The 20,711-nt window shown below is 46.7% G+C and overlaps 1 protein-coding gene across 15 annotated transcripts in view; it reads right to left on the reverse strand.

Moving 5' to 3' along the window:
• DAB1 (DAB adaptor protein 1) overlaps positions 1–20,711 on the reverse strand; it is a 587,491-nt gene that overhangs the window by 14,137 nt on the left and 552,643 nt on the right. For 8 of the 15 annotated variants that reach the window (XM_083157604.1, XM_083157603.1, XM_083157607.1 and 5 more), the window contains 3 exons: positions 17,494–17,541; positions 13,078–13,140; positions 8,218–8,326 (listed from right to left, as the gene is read on the reverse strand). In XM_083157604.1, coding sequence (XP_083013730.1) covers positions 8,218–8,326; positions 13,078–13,140; positions 17,494–17,541 — 220 coding nt within the window. The remainder of the gene's footprint in view (positions 1–8,217; positions 8,327–13,077; positions 13,141–17,493; positions 17,542–20,711) is intronic. The other 7 variants (XM_083157610.1, XM_083157608.1, XM_083157605.1 and 4 more) reach the window with 3 other exon arrangements.

Genomic DNA, 20,711 nt, shown 5'->3' on the forward strand with positions numbered 1-20,711 from the left:
AAGAATGACTATCAGGGTCCCTGCACCCTGCCCCCCGTTTATTAAAATGAAACCCAGTCCTCTCTTCATCAGTGCGGTAAGAATGGATCGTGTCTTGTAAATCTTGACTTTAAGCCTTTTCTTCCCGTGAGAAATACAAAGGGAGTCACGGGGTTAATCTGTAGGGCGCCTTCATGGATAATCCAACAAATGAAGGGTTAATCTGAAACGGTCACCTCTGTGATACCATCTATCTTGTGTTAATGTTCTCCCCGGGAAAGCTATGCATATATAATACCTAGTGGAGCCTGGGGTCTTCTGCCTGCAGTGATCTGGGCCTGTCAGCAAAATGTGCAGCAATTTCCTGGTCCCATTATCAGATAAACCTGAAATTCTCTCCGAAACGTAACAGGTTGGTGCAGAAATAAATTTATGTTGTTTCAATTGAGTTTTGTGTTAAATCAAATGTGAAAAAGTCAAAGTGCACCGAAGCCGCGACAAAGGGACAGAAAGAGCTTTCTGCAAGTAAGGCAGTGGCCAACAGGGCATTCTGAAACTTGTAGTTCAACCACACATGATAAGCCACAATTTGTTTTCCCTGGATGACACTGTAGCCTAAATTTAGATTTTATATAAGGAAACTAAGATACAAATTATACGGGATAAGGTCGACGGGTCGAACTAAAGATGGTCGACACCATTGGGTCGACATACTGGAAGGTTGACAGGTGTCTAGGTCAACACATGCGTTGAGTCGACATGGGTTAGATAGTTAGGTCGACAGTCAAAATGTTTTTTGAATTCTCAGTTTTTTCGAGCCGACATGTGCCGGCAGGAGGTACTTCATGCCCTACCATCCACTAGGGTGTGGTGGGAGAATAAAATAGTGCGCCGAGCGCAGAGAGCCATGCGAGGGGACGCGGTGCACTTAAAACTGTGTCCATGTCGACTGTGCCGACATTTGGGTAAAAAAACAGTGAAAACCCCATGTTGACCTTTTGATTGTCGATCTATCCCATGTCGACCTAACCCATGTGTCGACCTAGACACCTGATGACCTTGTCCCATGTCGACCTAGATACCTGTCGACCTTGTGCCATGTCGACATAGACACCTGTCGACCTTCCAGTATGTCGACCCAATGGTGTCAACCTAATGACTGTCGACCATCTTTAGGTCGACCCAATGATCCAAACCCAATTATACATACATTTTATACCGATTTTTTGTTTTAGCAGTCCTCCGCACCCACGGGAGAGTGGCCGGATATGCTGCCCGCTTCCTAGTAAATCAGGCCGGATGAGAAATTTTATGGGGAATTGCGTCACTCCACCCCCATTCTAATGACCCAGGAATTATAGCATTTTGGGGCAGGGCCTAGGTGACTGACACCATAGTTACCTCCCCTCCTGCATTCTGCAGGAGACTCCCTGACATAGCAGCAATCTCCCTCTCTCCCTCATTAGTCTAGCAATCTCCCTCATGTCACCTAGCCCACATTACACTGTTACATCATAGTTACCTCCCCTCCTGCATTCTGCAGGAGACTCCCTGACATAGCAGCAATCTCCCTCTCTCCCTCATTAGTCTAGCAATCTCCCTCATGTCACCTAGCCCACATTACACTGTTACATCATAGTTACCTCCCCTACTGCATTCTGCAGGAGACTCCCTGACATAGCAGCAATCTCCCTCTCTCCCTCATTAGTCTAGCAATCTCCCTCATTTCCCCTAGCCCACATTACACTGTTACACCATAGTTACCTCCCCTCCTGCATTCTGCAGGAGACTCCCTGACCTAGCAGCAATCTCCCTCTCTCCCTCATTAGTCTAGCAATCTCCCTCATGTCACCTAGCCCACATTACACTCTTACATCATAGTTACCTCCCCTCCTGCATTCTGCAGGAGACTCCCTGACCTAGCAGCAATCTCCCTCTCTCCCTCATTAGTCTAGCAATCTCCCTCATTTCCCCTAGCCCACATTACACTGTTACATTTTTGGGGTAAAAAGGAATGAGAGACAGATACAGATACATTGAATAATCAGCACCATTTCCCAGCACTTTACCAAGTATAGTATCTCTTACTAACTGTGGGGGCTAGATTCCTCTTAGATGTAGAAGTACACACCCACGCTTCTAGGTGCCACTTTCACAATTTCTTTTTACTATCTGTCCATATATGGAACTAAACACGCCCTTTGGGTGGAGCATGACACGCCCCGTCAATGGGGCGCTGTGCAAAATTATACTTCCAACTATAATCTCCCTGAAACTAGTTTTCAAAAGTAGGCAACTATGCTGAAAACATCAGTCACCATCGCAACCAATGGTTAGGGCAGACCATTTGAGTGAGATTAAGGAAGCCGTCATTAGGCAACAGTGTCTAGGTCAACAGTCAAAAGGTCAAAACATGAATTGTCAAAAGTTCAGCACAAGCAAAATGTCGACATGAAAAATGTAGACGTAAAAAACCCTCCATTATTTTTATGATTAAAAAAAGGACTTGTCTCACACTTATAGATAGAGGGGGGATATAATAGTGTGCTGAGCGCAGCGAGCCATGCGAGGGGACATGGCAGTCACAAAAAATTAGAAAAACTCACGTTGCCCTTGTACTACATCAACCTTTTTCATGTGGGCCTTTTTGACCATGCGTCGACCTTTTGACTGTTGACATCGACACTGCTGCCCTAATAAGCCATACCCCTCAGATTTTTCTCCATAGCAGCAGCCAGTGACCTATTTCCCACCCCCAATGCTGCGGTTGGGGGCACTACGACTTTTATTGCAGAAAGAACCCCCCTGCATTTTACAAGATCTCCAACCATCTGAGATTTGATGCACCAAGTGATATTGCAACTGCTCTGTCCAAGCCCTGGCACAGTCAGACTCACACGCTTGTACGCCATGGGAAGGCCCGATAAACTCGCCGGCGAGATCGCACTGATATACCTCGCGATGTGCACACAATCGATTGTGTGACCCGTCGAAATCGTGCATTCAAGCCCGATATCATTGTAATGTATGGCCAGCTTAAGAGCCCTGTGTCTTAGGAGACAGATAATAACTGTGACCACTAGGTGTCAGTGTGGCTCTGCGTTGCCAAACATCTCCTCCAGGCTTGGGAAAAAAATGACTTGATAGACTTCAATTTTTAATAAACGATCGGCTGCTGCGGCAATGCTTAGGATTAAATAAATAGAAGCATCCTTTACACTAAAAGAACCTGTCTAATTATTTCATGTGTTGGTGATTGAAATACAGCAGCTCTTGCTCCTGTGTGGCGATCAGTCAGTCTGCAGATGCAGCCGCAGACAGTGCTGGGACGCCTGGCCATTTTTCTATATTATTCAGACAGGGTGAGGCAGCAAGACGGAATCTGATGGGAAGTAACGTCTCAATACCCCCCCCCCCCCCCCCACCCCCTCTGAGCTGCGCCATGTGCATTTTAAATACAGGCAGTGACGTCGGTACCAGGGCTGCAGGGAAGACGTCTTATCGCAACTTATCGCCCTCCGCTCAGATGTTTGTTACATGAATAGGTAAAGGCTGAGATCAATTCCTCAGGTTATGATTCCTAATTTGGGGGTCTCCCTGATTTTTTGGGAGAGAAGGCGAAGATGAATAAAAATGACTATTTTTGAGTGGGTATCTAGCTTGGCGTGAGTGCCGGGACCAGCGCCACCGTCGTTATGTGCTCCTCTGGGGCATGGAGGGATCATAAAACCCTAAATAGGTGATATCATGTCACTCTTGGCTCTTGAGATTAAGGGCCCAATTCTGGATCACACGTGAACCGAATTCGGCCCCTGCCCTGATGGTGGCAGCGATAGGGAACCTCCGGCCCGCGGGCCATATACGGCCCCCGCAGCCGGTCTGTGTGACCCGCCCACTCGCCCGGCGGCTGTGCAGGGAGTCAAGTACAAGGGAAAACTCACGACAGCTACGGACCTCTCACAAGATTTCCCCGGTACTTGACTCCCCACACAGCTGCCGGACCACACAGACCGGCGACTCTTAAACTGCCGGAGTGTAGGATGGCTACCGCCGGAGCGGAGGACGGCTGCCGCAGGGCAATTTGTAAGTGTTTTTTTAATATATATGGACCTTGAGGCATTTTCCCCCAATACAAACTACCCTTGGCCCCAAAAAGGTTCCCCACCCCTGGTATAGGGCCACCCCATGCAGGCCCGAATATCACTGACAACCATTGTTCGCCCACTAGGGGTCAGCGGCCATCGATAGATGTGGGAGGTTCCCATTGACATGCGAATGGCTGTTTATGTGAAACATCCAGCCGCATGAACTTATGCGCTGTGCGAAAGGTGGGCCGGCGTACCTCCATTCGCAAGGCGGGCTTTGGTGGATTCGCAAAGGCTGCAAATTTGCAAATCACCCAAAATAACCCCCTCTGTGTACACGGATGCTACCTGCCTCCAATTTGCACCCTGAAGCCTCTTTTGCGTAATGTAATAAATGGGCAATAATCAGGGTAACTGATCAGCCAGAAGGCTATAGTCTATTCCACTCCTGTGGCTTTGTAACTGTTGTGGTGCAGTGGATCTAGGAGTGTTATATATAACGCAATCGGCCTTGGCTGGGCCTGGGAGTCATTACTCCGGCATCGTACATTTCCCTCGGTGTGATTGTCACATAATGGGGACGGAGAGCTGATTGCACACTATCTGCTATTATGTTTCCTTAATTACTACCACAGGGCACGCTGTATACATTACACAGTATACACCGCTCACACGCAGCCCGGCTTCATCTTCCAGGTACAACGCAGCCACAGAATGTTTCATTAAATGGTGAAATACATAAATCACATCCCCAGCGGGATTTAGTTCTGGAATGAAAGCACCTGTACACCTGGGATTAGTAGGTTCAGGTTACAATGTTACCCGGCCTGTTTAAACAAATGAAATGATTGAATCATTCCCATTGGCCGCCGGTGGAAGATCAATACCAAACCGTTTACTCAAAGGTTATTCATAGATTTTCCGCTTTCTGTGGTAATATGTTCCTGGCCCCCATCCCCGGGGGCCGATATACTGTTGTGTCCTATATGTCAGGTTTCCTTTCACTGCTCTAATTATAGCTACAAACACATCGGAGGATACAGTGATAGAAGAAATATCATCATCACAATAATATATATTCACAATTTTAAATGCCCCTTACATCTAGCATACGTCCTATATGGCAGTGTCATTTATCATTGGATTAACTGGCTTTCTCCGTCCTATATGTAACATTCTCTCCTTCTTCCCACAATGCACTCTGTTCTACCCGTTACACTATAATATCGCTGACAGCAATACATTATAACACCTCTTCCTCCCCCTATTTTGGGGGAGATTAGGATATTTAACAGACTGATATTCTTGTTATCACTCATTCCGAATGTTACGTGGTGACCAGCCAATCAGCTCCTGTCGTGTGTTTGAAAAATGACAGTTCGGAACTGATTGGCTGGAGCAGCATTTATCGGTGGTGACAAGTGACAACAATAATATCACTCATTGTCAAATAGAGAGAGATGTAATGGAGAGAGATAAAGTACCAGCCCCTGCCACGTTACAGGCGGTGTCTGCAAGACAACAGAAGCTGATGGGTTAGTACTTTATCTCTCTCCGGCTTTGATAAATCACCCCCTTTGTCTTATGTTTTAGTTGCTTTGTTACTAACTAAATTATAATGTATGGCTATCTTGCACCCTCTTATATATGGGATACTATAGCAGCTACTGTCTGTAAGACAAATATCCATATTCATTTAGATTGTAAGCTCTGCTGGGGCAGGGACTGATGTGAATGTTCACATATTCTCTGTAAAGCGCTGCGGAATATGGACCTTATTCTGGTTCCCGCACAGCGCTGCGTGTGATTTTTAAGCCCGCCCCCAACACTTGAAATGTCACCCGCCCCCCTTCGCACAGCGACCGCTTGTACACAGCATATGCATATGCGCAGAAATGCGTGGGGGACACGTGGGGGGACCAAACAACCAAACAAACCAGAATAACCTCCTATATGTGCGCTATATAAATAACTGGTGATAAATAAATACTACAACTCTCATGGTGTGTACACACGGTGAGATTCCTTTGCTGGTCGACAGATTCGAGTGCCATGCAATCTTTGCTAACGCGTGTGCTATTTACATACAATTCATGCTATCTACATTCCATTTGCACTACTATTGCACTACTACTACACTACTATTGCTGCATTGGCTTTTCGATTTCAGCTGAACGGGATCGCGCATCGGCATCGACTCTGGATAGAAAGCCTAAAAACATGTTCTATCTCCATTCGATGTCTATGTTATCCCAATGTCAGATTGTACCGTGTGTACACAGCATTATTCCCAAAGAGCTTTCCTGGTTGATTTCTGGGAGCTGAGAATACAGTTAGCAGCCAGCAGGGGGAGCTCTCAGTACAGAACTGCACTATGAAAATATGTTTTAGTGTATCCTACAAAAATGGATTATACAGCGAGGTTAGATAGGGAAAATAAATATGCATGTAACCCCTTTAATATTTCTTCCTAAAAGGTATACAGAGTAAAAGTCGGATGGGTGTACAGTAGTCGGAATCCACGTGTAATGCATACAGATCCTGTATCCCACAGCTGACTATAGATCTCAGCTCTGGTACCTTATCCCCAGTCCTGCATGTTACCGGCCCCATACAGACAGATGAGGAGCACACTAGCAGCTGCAATATAATGACAATGCATGGATAAAATGTTTAGCCATATTTATGAGCCTTCAGCTAGAACTACAGATCCTGGAAGTGACAGATACATGCACTGCTTACATAGGGTACATGCAGCCAGCTGACAGATACATGCAGCAGTGCGCACATTATAATACGTGACATATGGTACAACATTCCCTGGGGATTGTGCTACACTTCCACCCTGGACATATTCTGTGTTTGTGTCCCAGTGTCTGGTGCCACGGGGCCTCCTGCCAGTGGCTGTACAAGGTTCCTGTGGCTGCAGGATGACAGATGTGGCTACTGTGTCTGTGTCCTACTGTCCTGCTACACCGGGGCCTCCTGCCAGTGGCCGTACAAGGTTCCTGTGGCTGCAGGATGACAGATGTGGCTACTGTGTCTGTGTCCTGCTGCCACCGGGGCCTCCTGCCAGTGGCCGTACAAGGTTCGTGTGGCTGCAGGATGAGTGATGTGGCTACTGTGTCTGTGTACTACTGCCACCTGGGCATCCTGCCAGTGGCCGTACAAGGTTCCTATGGCAGCTGTAGGATGAGTGATGTGGCTACTGTGTCCTTGTATCCTGCTACCACTGGGGCCTCCTGCCCATATCTGTACATGTTCCCATGAGCAATGTGGCTACTGTGTCCTACTTCTTTGCTGCCACCGGAGACTGCTGCCAGTGGCCGTACAAGGTTCCCATGGCAGCTGTAGGATGAGTGATGTGGCTACTGTGTCTGTGTCCTACTGTTCTACTGCCACCGGGGCCTCCTGCCAGTGGCTGTGCAAGGTTCCTGTGGCTGCAGGATGAGTGATGTGGCTACTGTGTCTGTGTCCTACTGCCACCGGGGACTGCTGCCAGTGGCCGTACAAGGTTCCTGTGGCTGCAGGATGAGTGATGTGGCTACTGTGTCTGCGTCCTACTATCCTGCTGCCACTGGGGACTGTTGCCAGTGGCCGTACAAGGTTCCTGTGGCTGTAGGATGAGTGATGTGGCTACTGTGTCTGTGTCCTACTGTTCTACTGCCACCGGGGCCTCCTGCCAGTGGCCGTACAAGGTTCCTGTGGCTGCAGGATGAGTGATGTGGCTACTGTGTCTGTGTCCTACTGCCACCGGGGCCTCCTGCCAGTGGCCGTACAAGGTTCCCATGGTGGCTGCAGGATGAGTGATGTGGCTACTGTGTCTGTGTCCTACTATCCTACTGCCACCGGGGCCTCCTGCCAGTGGCCGTACAAGGTTCCCATGGCTGCAGGATGAGTGATGTGGCTACTGTGTCTGTGTCCTAGTATCCTGCTGCCACCGGGTACTGATGCCAGTGGCCGTACAAGGTTCCCATGGCTGCAGGATGAGTGATGTGGCTACTGTGTCTGTGTCCTAGTATCCTGCTGCCACCGGGTACTGATGCCAGTGGCCGTACAAGGTTCCCATGGCGGCTGCAGGATGAGTGATGTGGTTACTGTGTATAATCCATGTAACTCTGCATTTCCAGAACTGACAAGGGCCTGTTTTCACCTGATGGCAGTGCAACGGGATTGTAAGAAAGGGTTCCGAACATGGGAGCAACTGCTGGATGCAGCTGGGTGGGGTATTTCATAAAGGCATCACCTGGAGTCGCCGGGGTCTGCAAGAAAGATGGACAGTGAGAAGATTTGGTTACAATAATAATAATATTTATGACTGAGAAGATCACAAACATGATACATTGTATAGCATCATACAAAGCCCAATATATACATTATACAGTGTGTGCAGTCATCGATACATAACATATGGAGGTTGTCTATGACCTAGGAAGATGCGGAGATGAAGGAACCTAGAACCTAGGTGACAATGCCTAAAACGCGGAATAGTGACATCATTCTACTGATGGGGTTGATTCAATTAGTGGTGATGTGCAGGTGATGCCTGGGATGTGCTGCTGTAACTGTGTTAAATAGCCCAGGAGTTGCCTCTAAATTGCATATTTAATATGTATAGCCCCCCCACACACACACACAAACATTGAGGGGACGATTCTCGTTCACTCGTAGTCCCCTGCCCCGGCTGCAAACGGCTGCGGTGATTTGCGATGTCACCGGGCCATTCACACGGAGCAGTGGGGGGGGGGGGAATGTGACACCGGGCTCGGGTATCACCCATGGGTAAGCCCAGCATTTCATGGGCATCTCCATTAAAACGCTGAGCGTTTCCATCGGTTTGCTGGCGGGACGAGGTGTCTCACTCGTCCCGCTGTCTCCAGTCTCGCCAGTCTCCGTCGACTTATATTTGCGAAGGCCTGGGAAATCATTCGATGGTCGATGTATTCTTGACACATCCCCTCAAATGGTTACAAAGGGAAATAGTGGGGGGTGGGTGGGGGGGGGGATTGTCATGCATTCGCCAGGGCGACGTTACAAGGAATCAGTAAGCTGTGATCTTCGCAATTTACAAAGTCAACCAGAATCACCCCCTGAGTCTAGATATATGCACAGTGCAAAAAAGACGCAAATGTGCCCTCAACAAAAATGCCTACAGTCACATTTCCCAGACCACCTAGCTGGTGCACAGGCGCAGTCATTACCAACTGTCACATTCCCCATATCACCTAGCTGGTGCACAGCTGTAGTCATTACTAACTGTCACATTCCCCAGACCACCTCGCTGGTGCACAGGTGCAGTCATTACCAACTGTCACATTCCCCAGACCACCTCGCTGGTGCACAGCTGTAGTCATTACCAACTGTCACATTCCCCAGATCACCTAGCTGGTGCACAGCTGTAGTCATTACTAACTGTCACATTCCCCAGACCACCTCGCTGGTGCACAGGTGCAGTCATTACCAACTGTCACATTCCCCAGACCACCTCGCTGGTGCACAGCTGTAGTCATTACCAACTGTCACATTCCCCAGATCACCTAGCTGGTGCACAGATGTAGTCATTACTAACTGTCACATTCCCCAGATCACCTAGCTGGTGCACAGGTGCAGTCATTACCAACTGTCACATTCCCCAGACCACCTCGCTGGTGCACAGCTGTAGTCATTACCAACTGTCACATTCCCCAGATCACCTAGCTGGTGCACAGCTGTAGTCATTACTAACTGTCACATTCCCCAGACCACCTCGCTGGTGCACAGGTGCAGTCATTACAAACTGTCACATTCCCCAGACCACCTCGCTGGTGCACAGCTGTAGTCATTACCAACTGTCACATTCCCCAGATCACCTAGCTGGTGCACAGCTGTAGTCATTACTAACTGTCACATTCCCCAGACCACCTCGCTGGTGCACAGGTGCAGTCATTACCAACTGTCACATTCCCCAGATCACTTAGCTGGTGCACAGATGAAATCATTACTAACTGTCACATTTCTCAGACCATCTAGCTGGCGCACAGGTGCAGTCATTACTAACTGTCACATTCCCCAGACCACCTAGCTGGTGCACAGGTACAGTCATTACTAACTATCACATTCCCCAGATCACCTAGCTGGTGCACAGGTGCAATGATTACTAACTATAACATTTCTCAGATCATCTAGCTGGTGCACAGGTGTAGTCATTACAAACGGTCACATTCCCCAGACCACCTAGCTGGTGCACAGATACAATCAGTATTAACTGTCACATTTCTTAGACTATCTAGCTGTGCAAAGGTGCAGTCATTACTAACTGTCACATTTCTCAGACCATCTAGCTGGTGCACAGGTGCAGTCATTACTGTCACATTTCTCAGACCACCTCGCTGGTGCACAGGTGCAGTCATAACCAACTGTCACATTCCCCATATCACCTAGGTGGTGCACAGGTGTAGTCATTGCTAACTGTCACATTTCCCATATCACCTAGCTGGTGCACAGGTGCAGTCATTACTAACTGTCACATTCCACAGACCACCTAGCTGGTGCACATGTGCAGTCATTACTAACTGTCACATTTCTCAGACCACCTAGCTGGTGCACAGGGGTAGTCATTACTAACCTTGACATTCCACGGACCACCTAGCTGGTGCACAGGTGCAGTCATTACTAACTGTCACAATTTCCGGGATCACCTACTCAGGGGTGGCCAAACCTGTCCTTGTGATCTCAGGCAACCTGTGGATCTACAGTAAGAATGAATGCAGCAGGTTTGAAAATGTGACAGTTAGTAATGACTACAGCTATGCACCAGCAAGGTAATCTGGGGAATGTGACAGTTAGTAAGGACTACAGCTGTGCACCAGCTAGGTGATCTGGGGAATGTGACAGTTAGTAATGACTACAGCTGTGCACCAGCTACGTGATCTGGGGAATGTGACAGTTAGTAATGACCACTGCTGTGCACCAGCTAGGTGATCTGGGGAATGTGACAGTTAGTAATGACTACAGCTGTGCACCAGCTACGTGATCTGGGGAATGTGACAGTTAGTAATGACCACAGCTGTGCACCAGCTAGGTGATCTGGGGATGTGACAGTTAGTAATGATTACAGGTTTAAACAAAGTACATGTTCTGTACTTTGTACGCGCGCATTCTTCCGCAATGTTGGAAAGTTCATAAACTTTGGGAAACTGTCTCATGGACTTCATATTTGTGGTGGCTGCACAATGCCATGGAAGCTCCCTGTTGTGGATGGGGCCTTGAGATTGCATGATTCACAATGCCACTTCCCCCTGCACCTCGCTCCTCCCAGGATAAAAAGTGAGCAAGCATTCCATATGGTATTATCCAGAAACCCTGCCATGCTGAGACTTCTTTATGTCAGTGGTTCCCAAATTCAGTTCTCAAGGCACACTAATGAAAGTCCAGGTTTGAAGGAAATCCAGGGTTGAGCACAGTTGGACTGAGGAACTAATTAAGACACCTGTGCCCAAGCTTGCTTATCCTTACAGTCTGGACAATTAGGGGGCCTTGAGGAGCGAGTTTTAGAACCCCCTCTGCCTTAAACTCACAAGGGTAACACTAGACCTTAAGGGCAATTTCCTTTATTTTAATAATCATGTGCAGGCAAGTGGTAAGTTCAGGGGGCGTGGTGACAATATATTCAGCATAATGGCTCCACCCCCTTGTGGTGTACTGGGTCAAATTGTGGCACCAGGCAATTCACAGACTCACCAAGCCCCACCTACGTCACTGGGAAAGTGGGCGGGAGACAGTCTCCTGGACTGTCCGACAGAGATACTGTAGTATTGGTGAGGGGGACATATTTCCTGAGCACTTCCTATCAATAATCGCATTAAATGACATACACAAAACCTTACAGTAAGGAATGGGTATGAAATGGTTCAATATTGATGGCGCCATTGTTCATTTTAATTGATGGCATGGAAGTAACCACTCAGGGAAGGTGGTGAAGCGAAGTGATGGTGGCAATTCGTGGGGCTAAGCTACATGCCCCCTACACCATGCCGTGGCTTATTTTCAGTGGTTTGGTCGCATTTTAAACGTCTCTGCATCACCCCCACTGACTATAGCTTTCCCTATATTGGCGCAGTCAGCGCCGGAGACGAGCAGTGGATTGTCCAGGAGCCAGCAATAAGATATAACCTGAGCTGAGAATCTCCTGTCAGGTGCCCCAATGGCCGCCTTATAATTTACAGGCGTTCCCGGCACATGCAATCTATAACGGGGCAGAGGGGAACTTCTGCCCTTGAACTGTTTGTGGCATCTGATGTATGACCGCGGCGGTTGTGTTCCCAGTGAATTCATTTAATTATCCATCTCCATCCGATGCTAAACAACTGCAGTTAATCAGACAGATGCCCGTGGCCCTAATTTATCCCCAAGGCTCACATATGCCAAAACAGCTGGAAAACAGCAATAATATTAAGCAATTTTCACTGCACAAATGTCAACATGGGTTTTGAAGTTACTCCGTTACATGTTATACGATGGCTTAGGGGATCGGCGGAGTGGCAGGGTTTATCTGCAATCGGCCCAAGGTTCTGCCATGAGATAGCGGAGACCTGGATAAAAAGTCTTAAATCTGAGCGTCTCACAGGCTCAGTCTTGCACTTTAGACAAATGACTGGATAAGCAAACCCGTGTTCTTATAATATATATATATATATAGCAGATCCTGATACTTTTTACCACAGAATATTCAAATTATAGGAGTTGTCCACCAACTGCTGCCATATTTCTTAGAACGCACATACCAAAGTCAGCGGCTTAGGTGAACAGGTGACTTCAGCAGTTGTCAGCCAGTTGCGCTGTAGTAGCCATTTTATACTCCCTCAACCTCTTTCTAATTAACAAATTGGACAAAAAAAATACCCACAAGCCAATTTAGAGGCCCGATCTCTAAAGCTGCAATTCAGACAACAAGATGGCCGCCAGAAAAATCTTGCAAGACATATAATGGTGCAAAAAAAAAAACAGGAAAGAAAGGATTTTTTTTTTTACTTACTGAGGGTGACGTAATGTCAGGCGGAGTGGACATATCCCCAAAAAGTGCTAACTGGGTAACAGCCTAAGAGAAAACAGAAAGTGATAAGAGAAAGAAAACATTACTGATTTCTTATGGGCTGATGACATCACGATCATAACAAATTCTGCTCGTTAATCACTGAATCATTCATTAGCAGACATTAATTAATGGAGCAAGTACAGTAATCAGTCAACCAGTGCCGTACATTTACATTGGTTATATCATTGGCGCTTATTCTACAAAAATTACGCATTACTGTGGTTATTAACCCTTTGAGTGCCAAGGGAATTTGTCAAGATAGCTGTGAAAATTGGCAAGTAAAAATTTTTTTTTTTTTTTAAATTAATCGTTTGAGTGCCAACGTTGCTGAGAGATCTTTAAAATATGAGCTAAAAATGCCAGCGCCGCCCACAGCGACGGCTCTTTTCATGGGTGCAATATTTTATTAAACTTCAATGAATTGACTCGGCCGTATATGTATTTATTTATAACAAAAGAACAGTCGCTGTGGGAGGCGCCGGCATATTTAGCAGATAATTTGAGGATCGCTCGCAGCAATGTTGGCACTGAAAGAGTTAAGGAGCCAATAAGGAAGCCTAGAATATGGTTACATTATCTGCTGGATCTGTTGGGGTCCCCCAAAGGTTCTAATGGTCCCACAATGGCAGGAGAAAGGCTGGTTTGGAAGAGGCTTATTAGCCAGATAGGGGAGTGAAAAGTGGGACTGTTCGAGCCATTAGGGGGACACCAGATGTAGCTAATGGCAAATCCAAGATAAGATGATTTGCTTTTTTTTTTACATTACAATAATTATATATATAACTTTTGGGAGAAGTTTTTCTTCAACACACTAGATCAAAAATAATTAAAAGAAACCCAACACAATAAGGCAGGGGTGGCCAAACCGGTCCTTAAGATCTACCAACAGTTATTGTGTCTCAGGCCACCTGTGGATCTGTAGATTGTGTCAGTTAGGAGTGACTGCAGAACCTGTTTGAAAATGTGACAGTTAAGGACGAATCGGGACGATGGATGAGATGAAAACTGGCGAAATTGGATGTGTTTTGACATCGGCACATATGATCTCCGGATTCGGGGAACAGGGTCGCATGCGATACATCGCATGTAGAAAGACCATCACATGCGATCCTGATGGGGAATCAAATGGTCAAACATTTTTCCGAAAGCAGTGTACCCGCTAGGTGATTTGGAAAACATGGACCGTTGGTAGATATCCAGGACCGGTTCTGCCAGTCCTGCAATAAGGCATTTATTCGCAGTGTTTATACCACAGTACCACATACTGTCTGCCAGTCCTGCAATAAGGCATTCATTCGCAGTGTTTATACCCAGCACAGTAGCGGCGCCAACATTTAATCACTTTCTTATATTTTACATATTAAACAAAATAAAACAGTGCCCAATTGTGTAACTTTCTTGATATTTTGCTAGAGATCCATTTGCAGCCTGCAGAAGCTGCATCTCCCACAAGGCCCAGGTGAAGACCATTTCCCCTAGTGTTGTGATCAGTAACCTGATTGGTTGGACCAGTTCTTTAGTTTAACTATGGATTGTGCCTTGAGGAGGAAGAGGAAGTGCACCCTCAGCATGTGAGTACAGTGTCCATCAGGGGTCAGACTCAACCTTTATATTTACACGTGTCCACATATCATTGTCCATTTATGGTGCAAGAGATGTGATACTGGAGCAGATGTACTAAGCCTCACAAAGTGATAAAGCGTTGAAAAGTGGAAGGTGTAATGCACCAGCCAATCAGCTGTGTTTAAAAAATGACAGTTAGGAGTTGATTGGCTTGTGCATTATCACCTTCCACTTTATGTGTTAAATACATCTGCCGCAATGTTGCCAAGCCTTCTGTGGGTCGCACGCCAGGTTAATTTGCCCGGCATGCAAATGTTTTACATCATTCGCATGCCAATGGGAACCTCCCACATCTTTCGATGGTCACCGAACATCGAAAGATGTGGTGCGTACACGCATATCAAAAGTGACTTTCAAATATGCGTGCACATTCAAAAGGAAATGAGCGAGCAGCTGGCATCCGGTGATGTCAGCTGCCCGCCCCCCAGCGCCCACGTCACCCGGCGATTTCCATTGGAAAACGCTGGGCGTCCGCATGGGCAAGTACCCTGGCCCGCCGCCCACTATGTTGTGTGCATGCACCCGGACAACAGACTGCTCGCCATGGGCGCACGCACCCGGCGTATACAGAAATGTAACTGTGCATATGCCAAACATCGGTCCCCATGCGAACGAACGGCCGCTGCGAACGGACCAGAATAAGGTCCACAATGCGATCCGCTGCAGTTAAATGCAACATGCCAGTCATTAATAATATTCTCTGTTACAAGGAAGGGCGGTTTGTGAATAAATAATTCACCGCGCACTTGACCTGCTTTAGAACGCTCCGGATTATTGAGAACGTCCGACTTAAGGAAGCTATAAAAAAAAAAAAGACTAAACATTTTTAATGCCAGAGCAAGCCGGGGATTTGTTACTGGGATGGAGTCCAGGGAAGGCAGACCCCTTTCCCCCCTCCTCTCTACCCCTCGCTCCCCCTCGCTCCCCCTCGCTACCGCCTATTCTGCACATCTCTATCTAATTACTGAACGACAAGCAGCATGTAATCAATGTGTGATACGTTCAGACATAACAGAGGCAGAACAGGAAGGAGGAGGACAGGCCCAGTGTGGCGGGTGTAGCTAGGAGGTCCTGCCAGACAGCTGATATTGGGGACACGTTAGGGACATACTGGATACTCCTCAGTATAAATATTATTCATCTCACATCTATAGGTAACACATACATACCCCCACGCTTCCCCATTGTGTGGTACAGCCTACTGTGCACAGGGCAGCCGAGAGGAATGTGGTGCCCTAGTAAAAATTTTGGGGCGTGACCTAAGCGTGGGGGTGCGGGCACCTCCCACATTTAGGCCCCACCCACAAAATGTTTAGAGGAGGGTGAAAAAAACCTCTAAAAACTGTAATCTCAGCAGCAGCACACACCTACAGCATGTGCTGTGCTGACAGCAGGCTCAGCATGACCTCTCACGCTGTCAGTGAGAGGTCATGCTGAGCCTGCTGTCAGCACAGCACATGCTGTAGAAGTGTGTACTGCTGTTGCTACCCGGGAGGGACGGAGGGGGAAGGGAGGGGTCGGACCAGGGACCCTGTGTCTACCTTGTATAGCTGTGGACCTTACTCACTGTCGACTTTTTATCTGTTAACCTTTTGCACCTGCTGACCACGCATGTCAACTATTTGTTGTCGACCCACTGACTGCCGACCTAAATACCGTAGATCTTCTATACCACACCTATCTACTTTAGGGTGTCGAGAAATGGCAGACGGTTGACACAAGCATTATGTTGACAATGGCTAGGTGGACAGTCAAAATGGTCGACATGGGTTTTTCATATATATTTTTTTGAGTCGACATGTGTCGCAGGGGTGAGCAATAAGCAGCCCTCCAGCTGTTGATGAACTACACATCCCATCATGCCTTGCCATGGTTTTGCTATTTGGCCATGCTGAAACTGATGCAAAGCATGCTGGGATGTGTAGTTCAACAGCTGGAGGGACACTTATCGCCCACTACTGCACTAGGGCATGGAGGGAGAATATAATAGTGTGCTCAGTGCGAGGGGACACGGTGCATCGATACAGTGTCTATGTCGATGGTGTCGACATTCAGGACAAAAAACTATGAAAAACACATATTGACCTTTTGACTTTCAACCTAATGCTCGTGTCAACCGTCCAACCATGTCGAACTTAGACATGTTGACCAATTTCAGGTGTCAACCTAATTTTGGTCGAAGCAATGACCCATACCCGGCAATAAGCTTGATTTCTCATTTAATAATCATAGAGTAATCCCTATCACATACAGTAGTCACATCAGCTTCAGATACAGGTTGTTACCGATGAGACAACGCATGCGATGTTGGAATAAGAATGACATATAATTCAATTAACACTGGCGATTTTATAGCCTTTTCCTTGCGCGCTTTTATAAATTAGCCACAGAAAAGGTTAATAACGTTTGGGAATGAGTGTGATGTCCATGAATAAAGATGATTAAAACACAAAACACAAGACAAGTGTTACAGAGCGGGAATGATGTTCTATCTGCGGATTGTAATGTATTCCGCGCCATTCTGTATACACGTGGTAACTGATACGTAACCTTTGTAACGCAACAGTTAATTTGATTGACGGCTTCAGGCGGCCTGATTAGAAATGATACCAGTAATTGATTACGAATAATCAGCTCATGATGGACGGTCTGGTGATTGAGACAATTCATTGAGATCTATTGCTCATTTTGTATCATGTTGTATGATTTGTATTTATTTCCAGCCGATCTTACCTCGATGGCCTCAGAAAGATTTTCATCAAATGATATTAAGTCTCCGTTCTGTAATGGTAAAGAATGAGGGATGAGAGTGAAATGGATAACACCACCCGGAACAATGGAAACGAGTGGACGAATATGAAAATGATGCATCATATGACAAGGGATGGAAGTAATGCAAGGCACATTAGGGATATTAATGATAATGAATGGTAATGCGGTCTATTTATCACCGGGGACAGTATGCAAGACAGCGGGGTGACAAACAACCTCCATAGGCGGCTCCCGTGTAGGGCACGTGGGCTAAAGGTCAATTGTAAAGTCACTTATAGACGACTGGTTCTTGGATGGAAAATAAAGGTTTCTAGGGGATTCAAATATACAGGGAAGGGTCCTAGAAAACCTCCTTATCTGTCCCCAAATAGGCTCATTAGTAGCGTTAATTATTTCTGTGATTAAACCTTGACTTAAACATGTTGGACAGTTGCAGTTGGTGAGATAATAGCGGGCAATGGGAAATCCGGACATTTTGGGGTAAATTTACTGGGATCGGAGTTCTATTGAAGATGGGATGTTAGCAGTACTTAGAATCTCCCGTATTTTCATCCGGGGGTCTGCGTTTAGCTATGCGGTTCCGACTCTATAGAACTCACTTTGCCGCACAGTTCAAGAGGCCCTCACTCTAGAATCCTTCAAAAACAGACTCAAGACTTCCCTGTTTATTCCAGCACCAACAGGAAAGTGCTTACACCAACAGGAAAGTCCAAGACTTTCCTGTTTACTCCAGCATTTCAGTAATTCCCTTAAGTGTCGTTTATGGAAAGCTTTTCTGTACTTCATTGTTCCTGTACTGTAGTACATTCATTCTATCTGTTAAGCGCCTTGAGTCCTATTGGAGAAAGAGCATTATATAAATATTATTATTATTATTATAAGTATTATTATTATTTGTCTTCTAGATAGAAGGTTCTATATAAATAAGATGTAGATTCCGGTTGGTTGCCGTGGGCAACATCCCATCTTCAACAGAACTTCTATTATAGTAATTTTTTTTTTTGTTTTGTTCTGGATTCAACCAAACTTCAACTAAAGGATAAATTTACAAAAGCTTCTAAAAGTGAAAAGTGTGGGTATTGCCCATAGCAACCAACCAGATTCTAGCTATAATTTCTCTACGGCATCCTAGAAATGATAGACAGAATCTGATTGGTTGCCATGGGCAACACCCCCATTTTTCACTTTTAGAAGCTTTTGTAAATTTACCCCTAAAAGTGCGTGAATCATGGCAAAGATTGTGGCATCACAATTGTGGTACCATAACACAGGGCAACTAATTGGTTGCACAAATAAGGTTCCACTAATACCCCTTTCACACTAACAATCACCCGGTAATTTGCTGAAAAACCTGGGTTTTTCGGTGGTGTGAAAGGGTCAACATGAGTCTTAAATCCCGGCACGCCGAACCTGCTCTTGACCAGGGTCGTGAGCTGGGATTTAAGACCCTTTCACACCACCGAAAGAACTGTGTTTTTCAGAAAATTACTTGGTTGAAAAGCTTTAACCCGGTAATTTGCGGGTGGTGTGAATGCGGTTCGGCTGCACCCGGCAAAATGACCCGGCATTTAAAAATGCTGGGTAATGGCCGGGTGGCTGGTGTGAAAGGGATATAATAGGTAGATAGATAGATAGATAGATAGAGAGACAGATATACAGACAGACAGAGAGACAGATTAGATAGATAGATAGATAGATAGATAGATAGATAGATAGAGACAGATATACAGACAGACAGACAGACAGATTAGATAGATAGATAGACAGACAGACAGACAGATTAGATAGATCGATCGATAGATAGATAGATATTAGCAAATACCCAACATAATTACACACATGCTTCAAACACCTCAATCAAGAATGAAGAACCCATTTATATCACACCACAATTCCTGCTAATTACCGTCACCTCCTGCAGCGCAGCGGAAAATGTTGGCAAGCTATAAATGGGCCGGAATTATAGTAAAGAGCATTTAGAGCAGAACTCATTAAATCCGCATCATGGGAAAAGAATATTTAATATATAAATGAGATAATTGCAAATTATGAAATTATCACTCAGGTTTAGCTAATAACATGATGCTTTTAGCGTCGTAATTAAGTATAAAAAAAGTCATTTAATAGCACAGCACCCGCACCCAACCTTGATAATCGTGCACATGTATGACTACTCACACTCACAACTTTATGAAAACCTCTATGGCTCAAGCTTGTATGATCAAATGCTTTCGGTGGTCAAACCTTAACCCTCCCCCTACTACCTAACCCCTCCCCCCTACTGCGTAACCCTAACCTTCCCCCTACTGCCTAACCCTCCCCTACTGCCTAACTCTCCCCCTACTGCCTAACCCTCCTCCTACTGCCTGAAATGAACCCTCCCCCTACTGCCTAACCCTCCCCTACTGCCTAACTCTCCCCCTACTGCGTAACCATAACCTTCCCCCTACTGCCTAACCCTCCCCTACTGCCTAACTCTCCTCCTACTGCCTGACCCGAACCCTCCCCCTACTGCCTAACCCTCCCCTACTGCCTAACTCTCCCCCTACTGCGTAACCATAACCTTTCCCCTACTGCCTAACCCTCCCCTACTGCCTAACTCTCCCCCTACTGCCTAACCCTCCTCCTACTGCCTGACCCGAACCCTCCCCCTACTGCCTAACCCTCCCCTACTGCCTAACTCTCCCCCTACTGCGTAACCATAACCTTCCCCCTACTGCCTAACCCTCCCCTACTGCCTAACTCTCCCCCTACTACCTAAACCCCCCTACTGCGTAACCATAACCTTCCCCCTACTGGCTTACCCTCCCCTACTGCCTGACCCGAACCCTCCCCCTACTGCCTAACCCTCCTACTGCATGACCCGAACCCTCCCCCTACTGCCTAACTCTCCCCCTTACTGCCTAACCCTCCTCCTACTGCCTGACCCGAACCCTCCCCCTACTGCCTAACCCTCCTCCTACTGCCTGACCCGAACCCTCCCCCTACTGCCTAACCTTCCCCCTACTGCCTAACCCTCCTCCTACTGCCTGACCCGAACCCTCCTCTTACTGCCTAACCCTCCTCCTACTGCCTAAACCTAACCCTCCCCCTACTGCCTAACCCTAACCTTCCCCCTACTGCCTAACCCTCCTCCTACTGCCTAAACCTAACCCTCCCCCTACTGCCTAACCCTAACC

This window comes from Crinia signifera, chromosome 8 (assembly GCF_055691185.1).
Source record: "Crinia signifera chromosome 8, ASM5569118v1, whole genome shotgun sequence".
Lineage (NCBI taxonomy): Eukaryota > Metazoa > Chordata > Amphibia > Anura > Myobatrachidae > Crinia > Crinia signifera.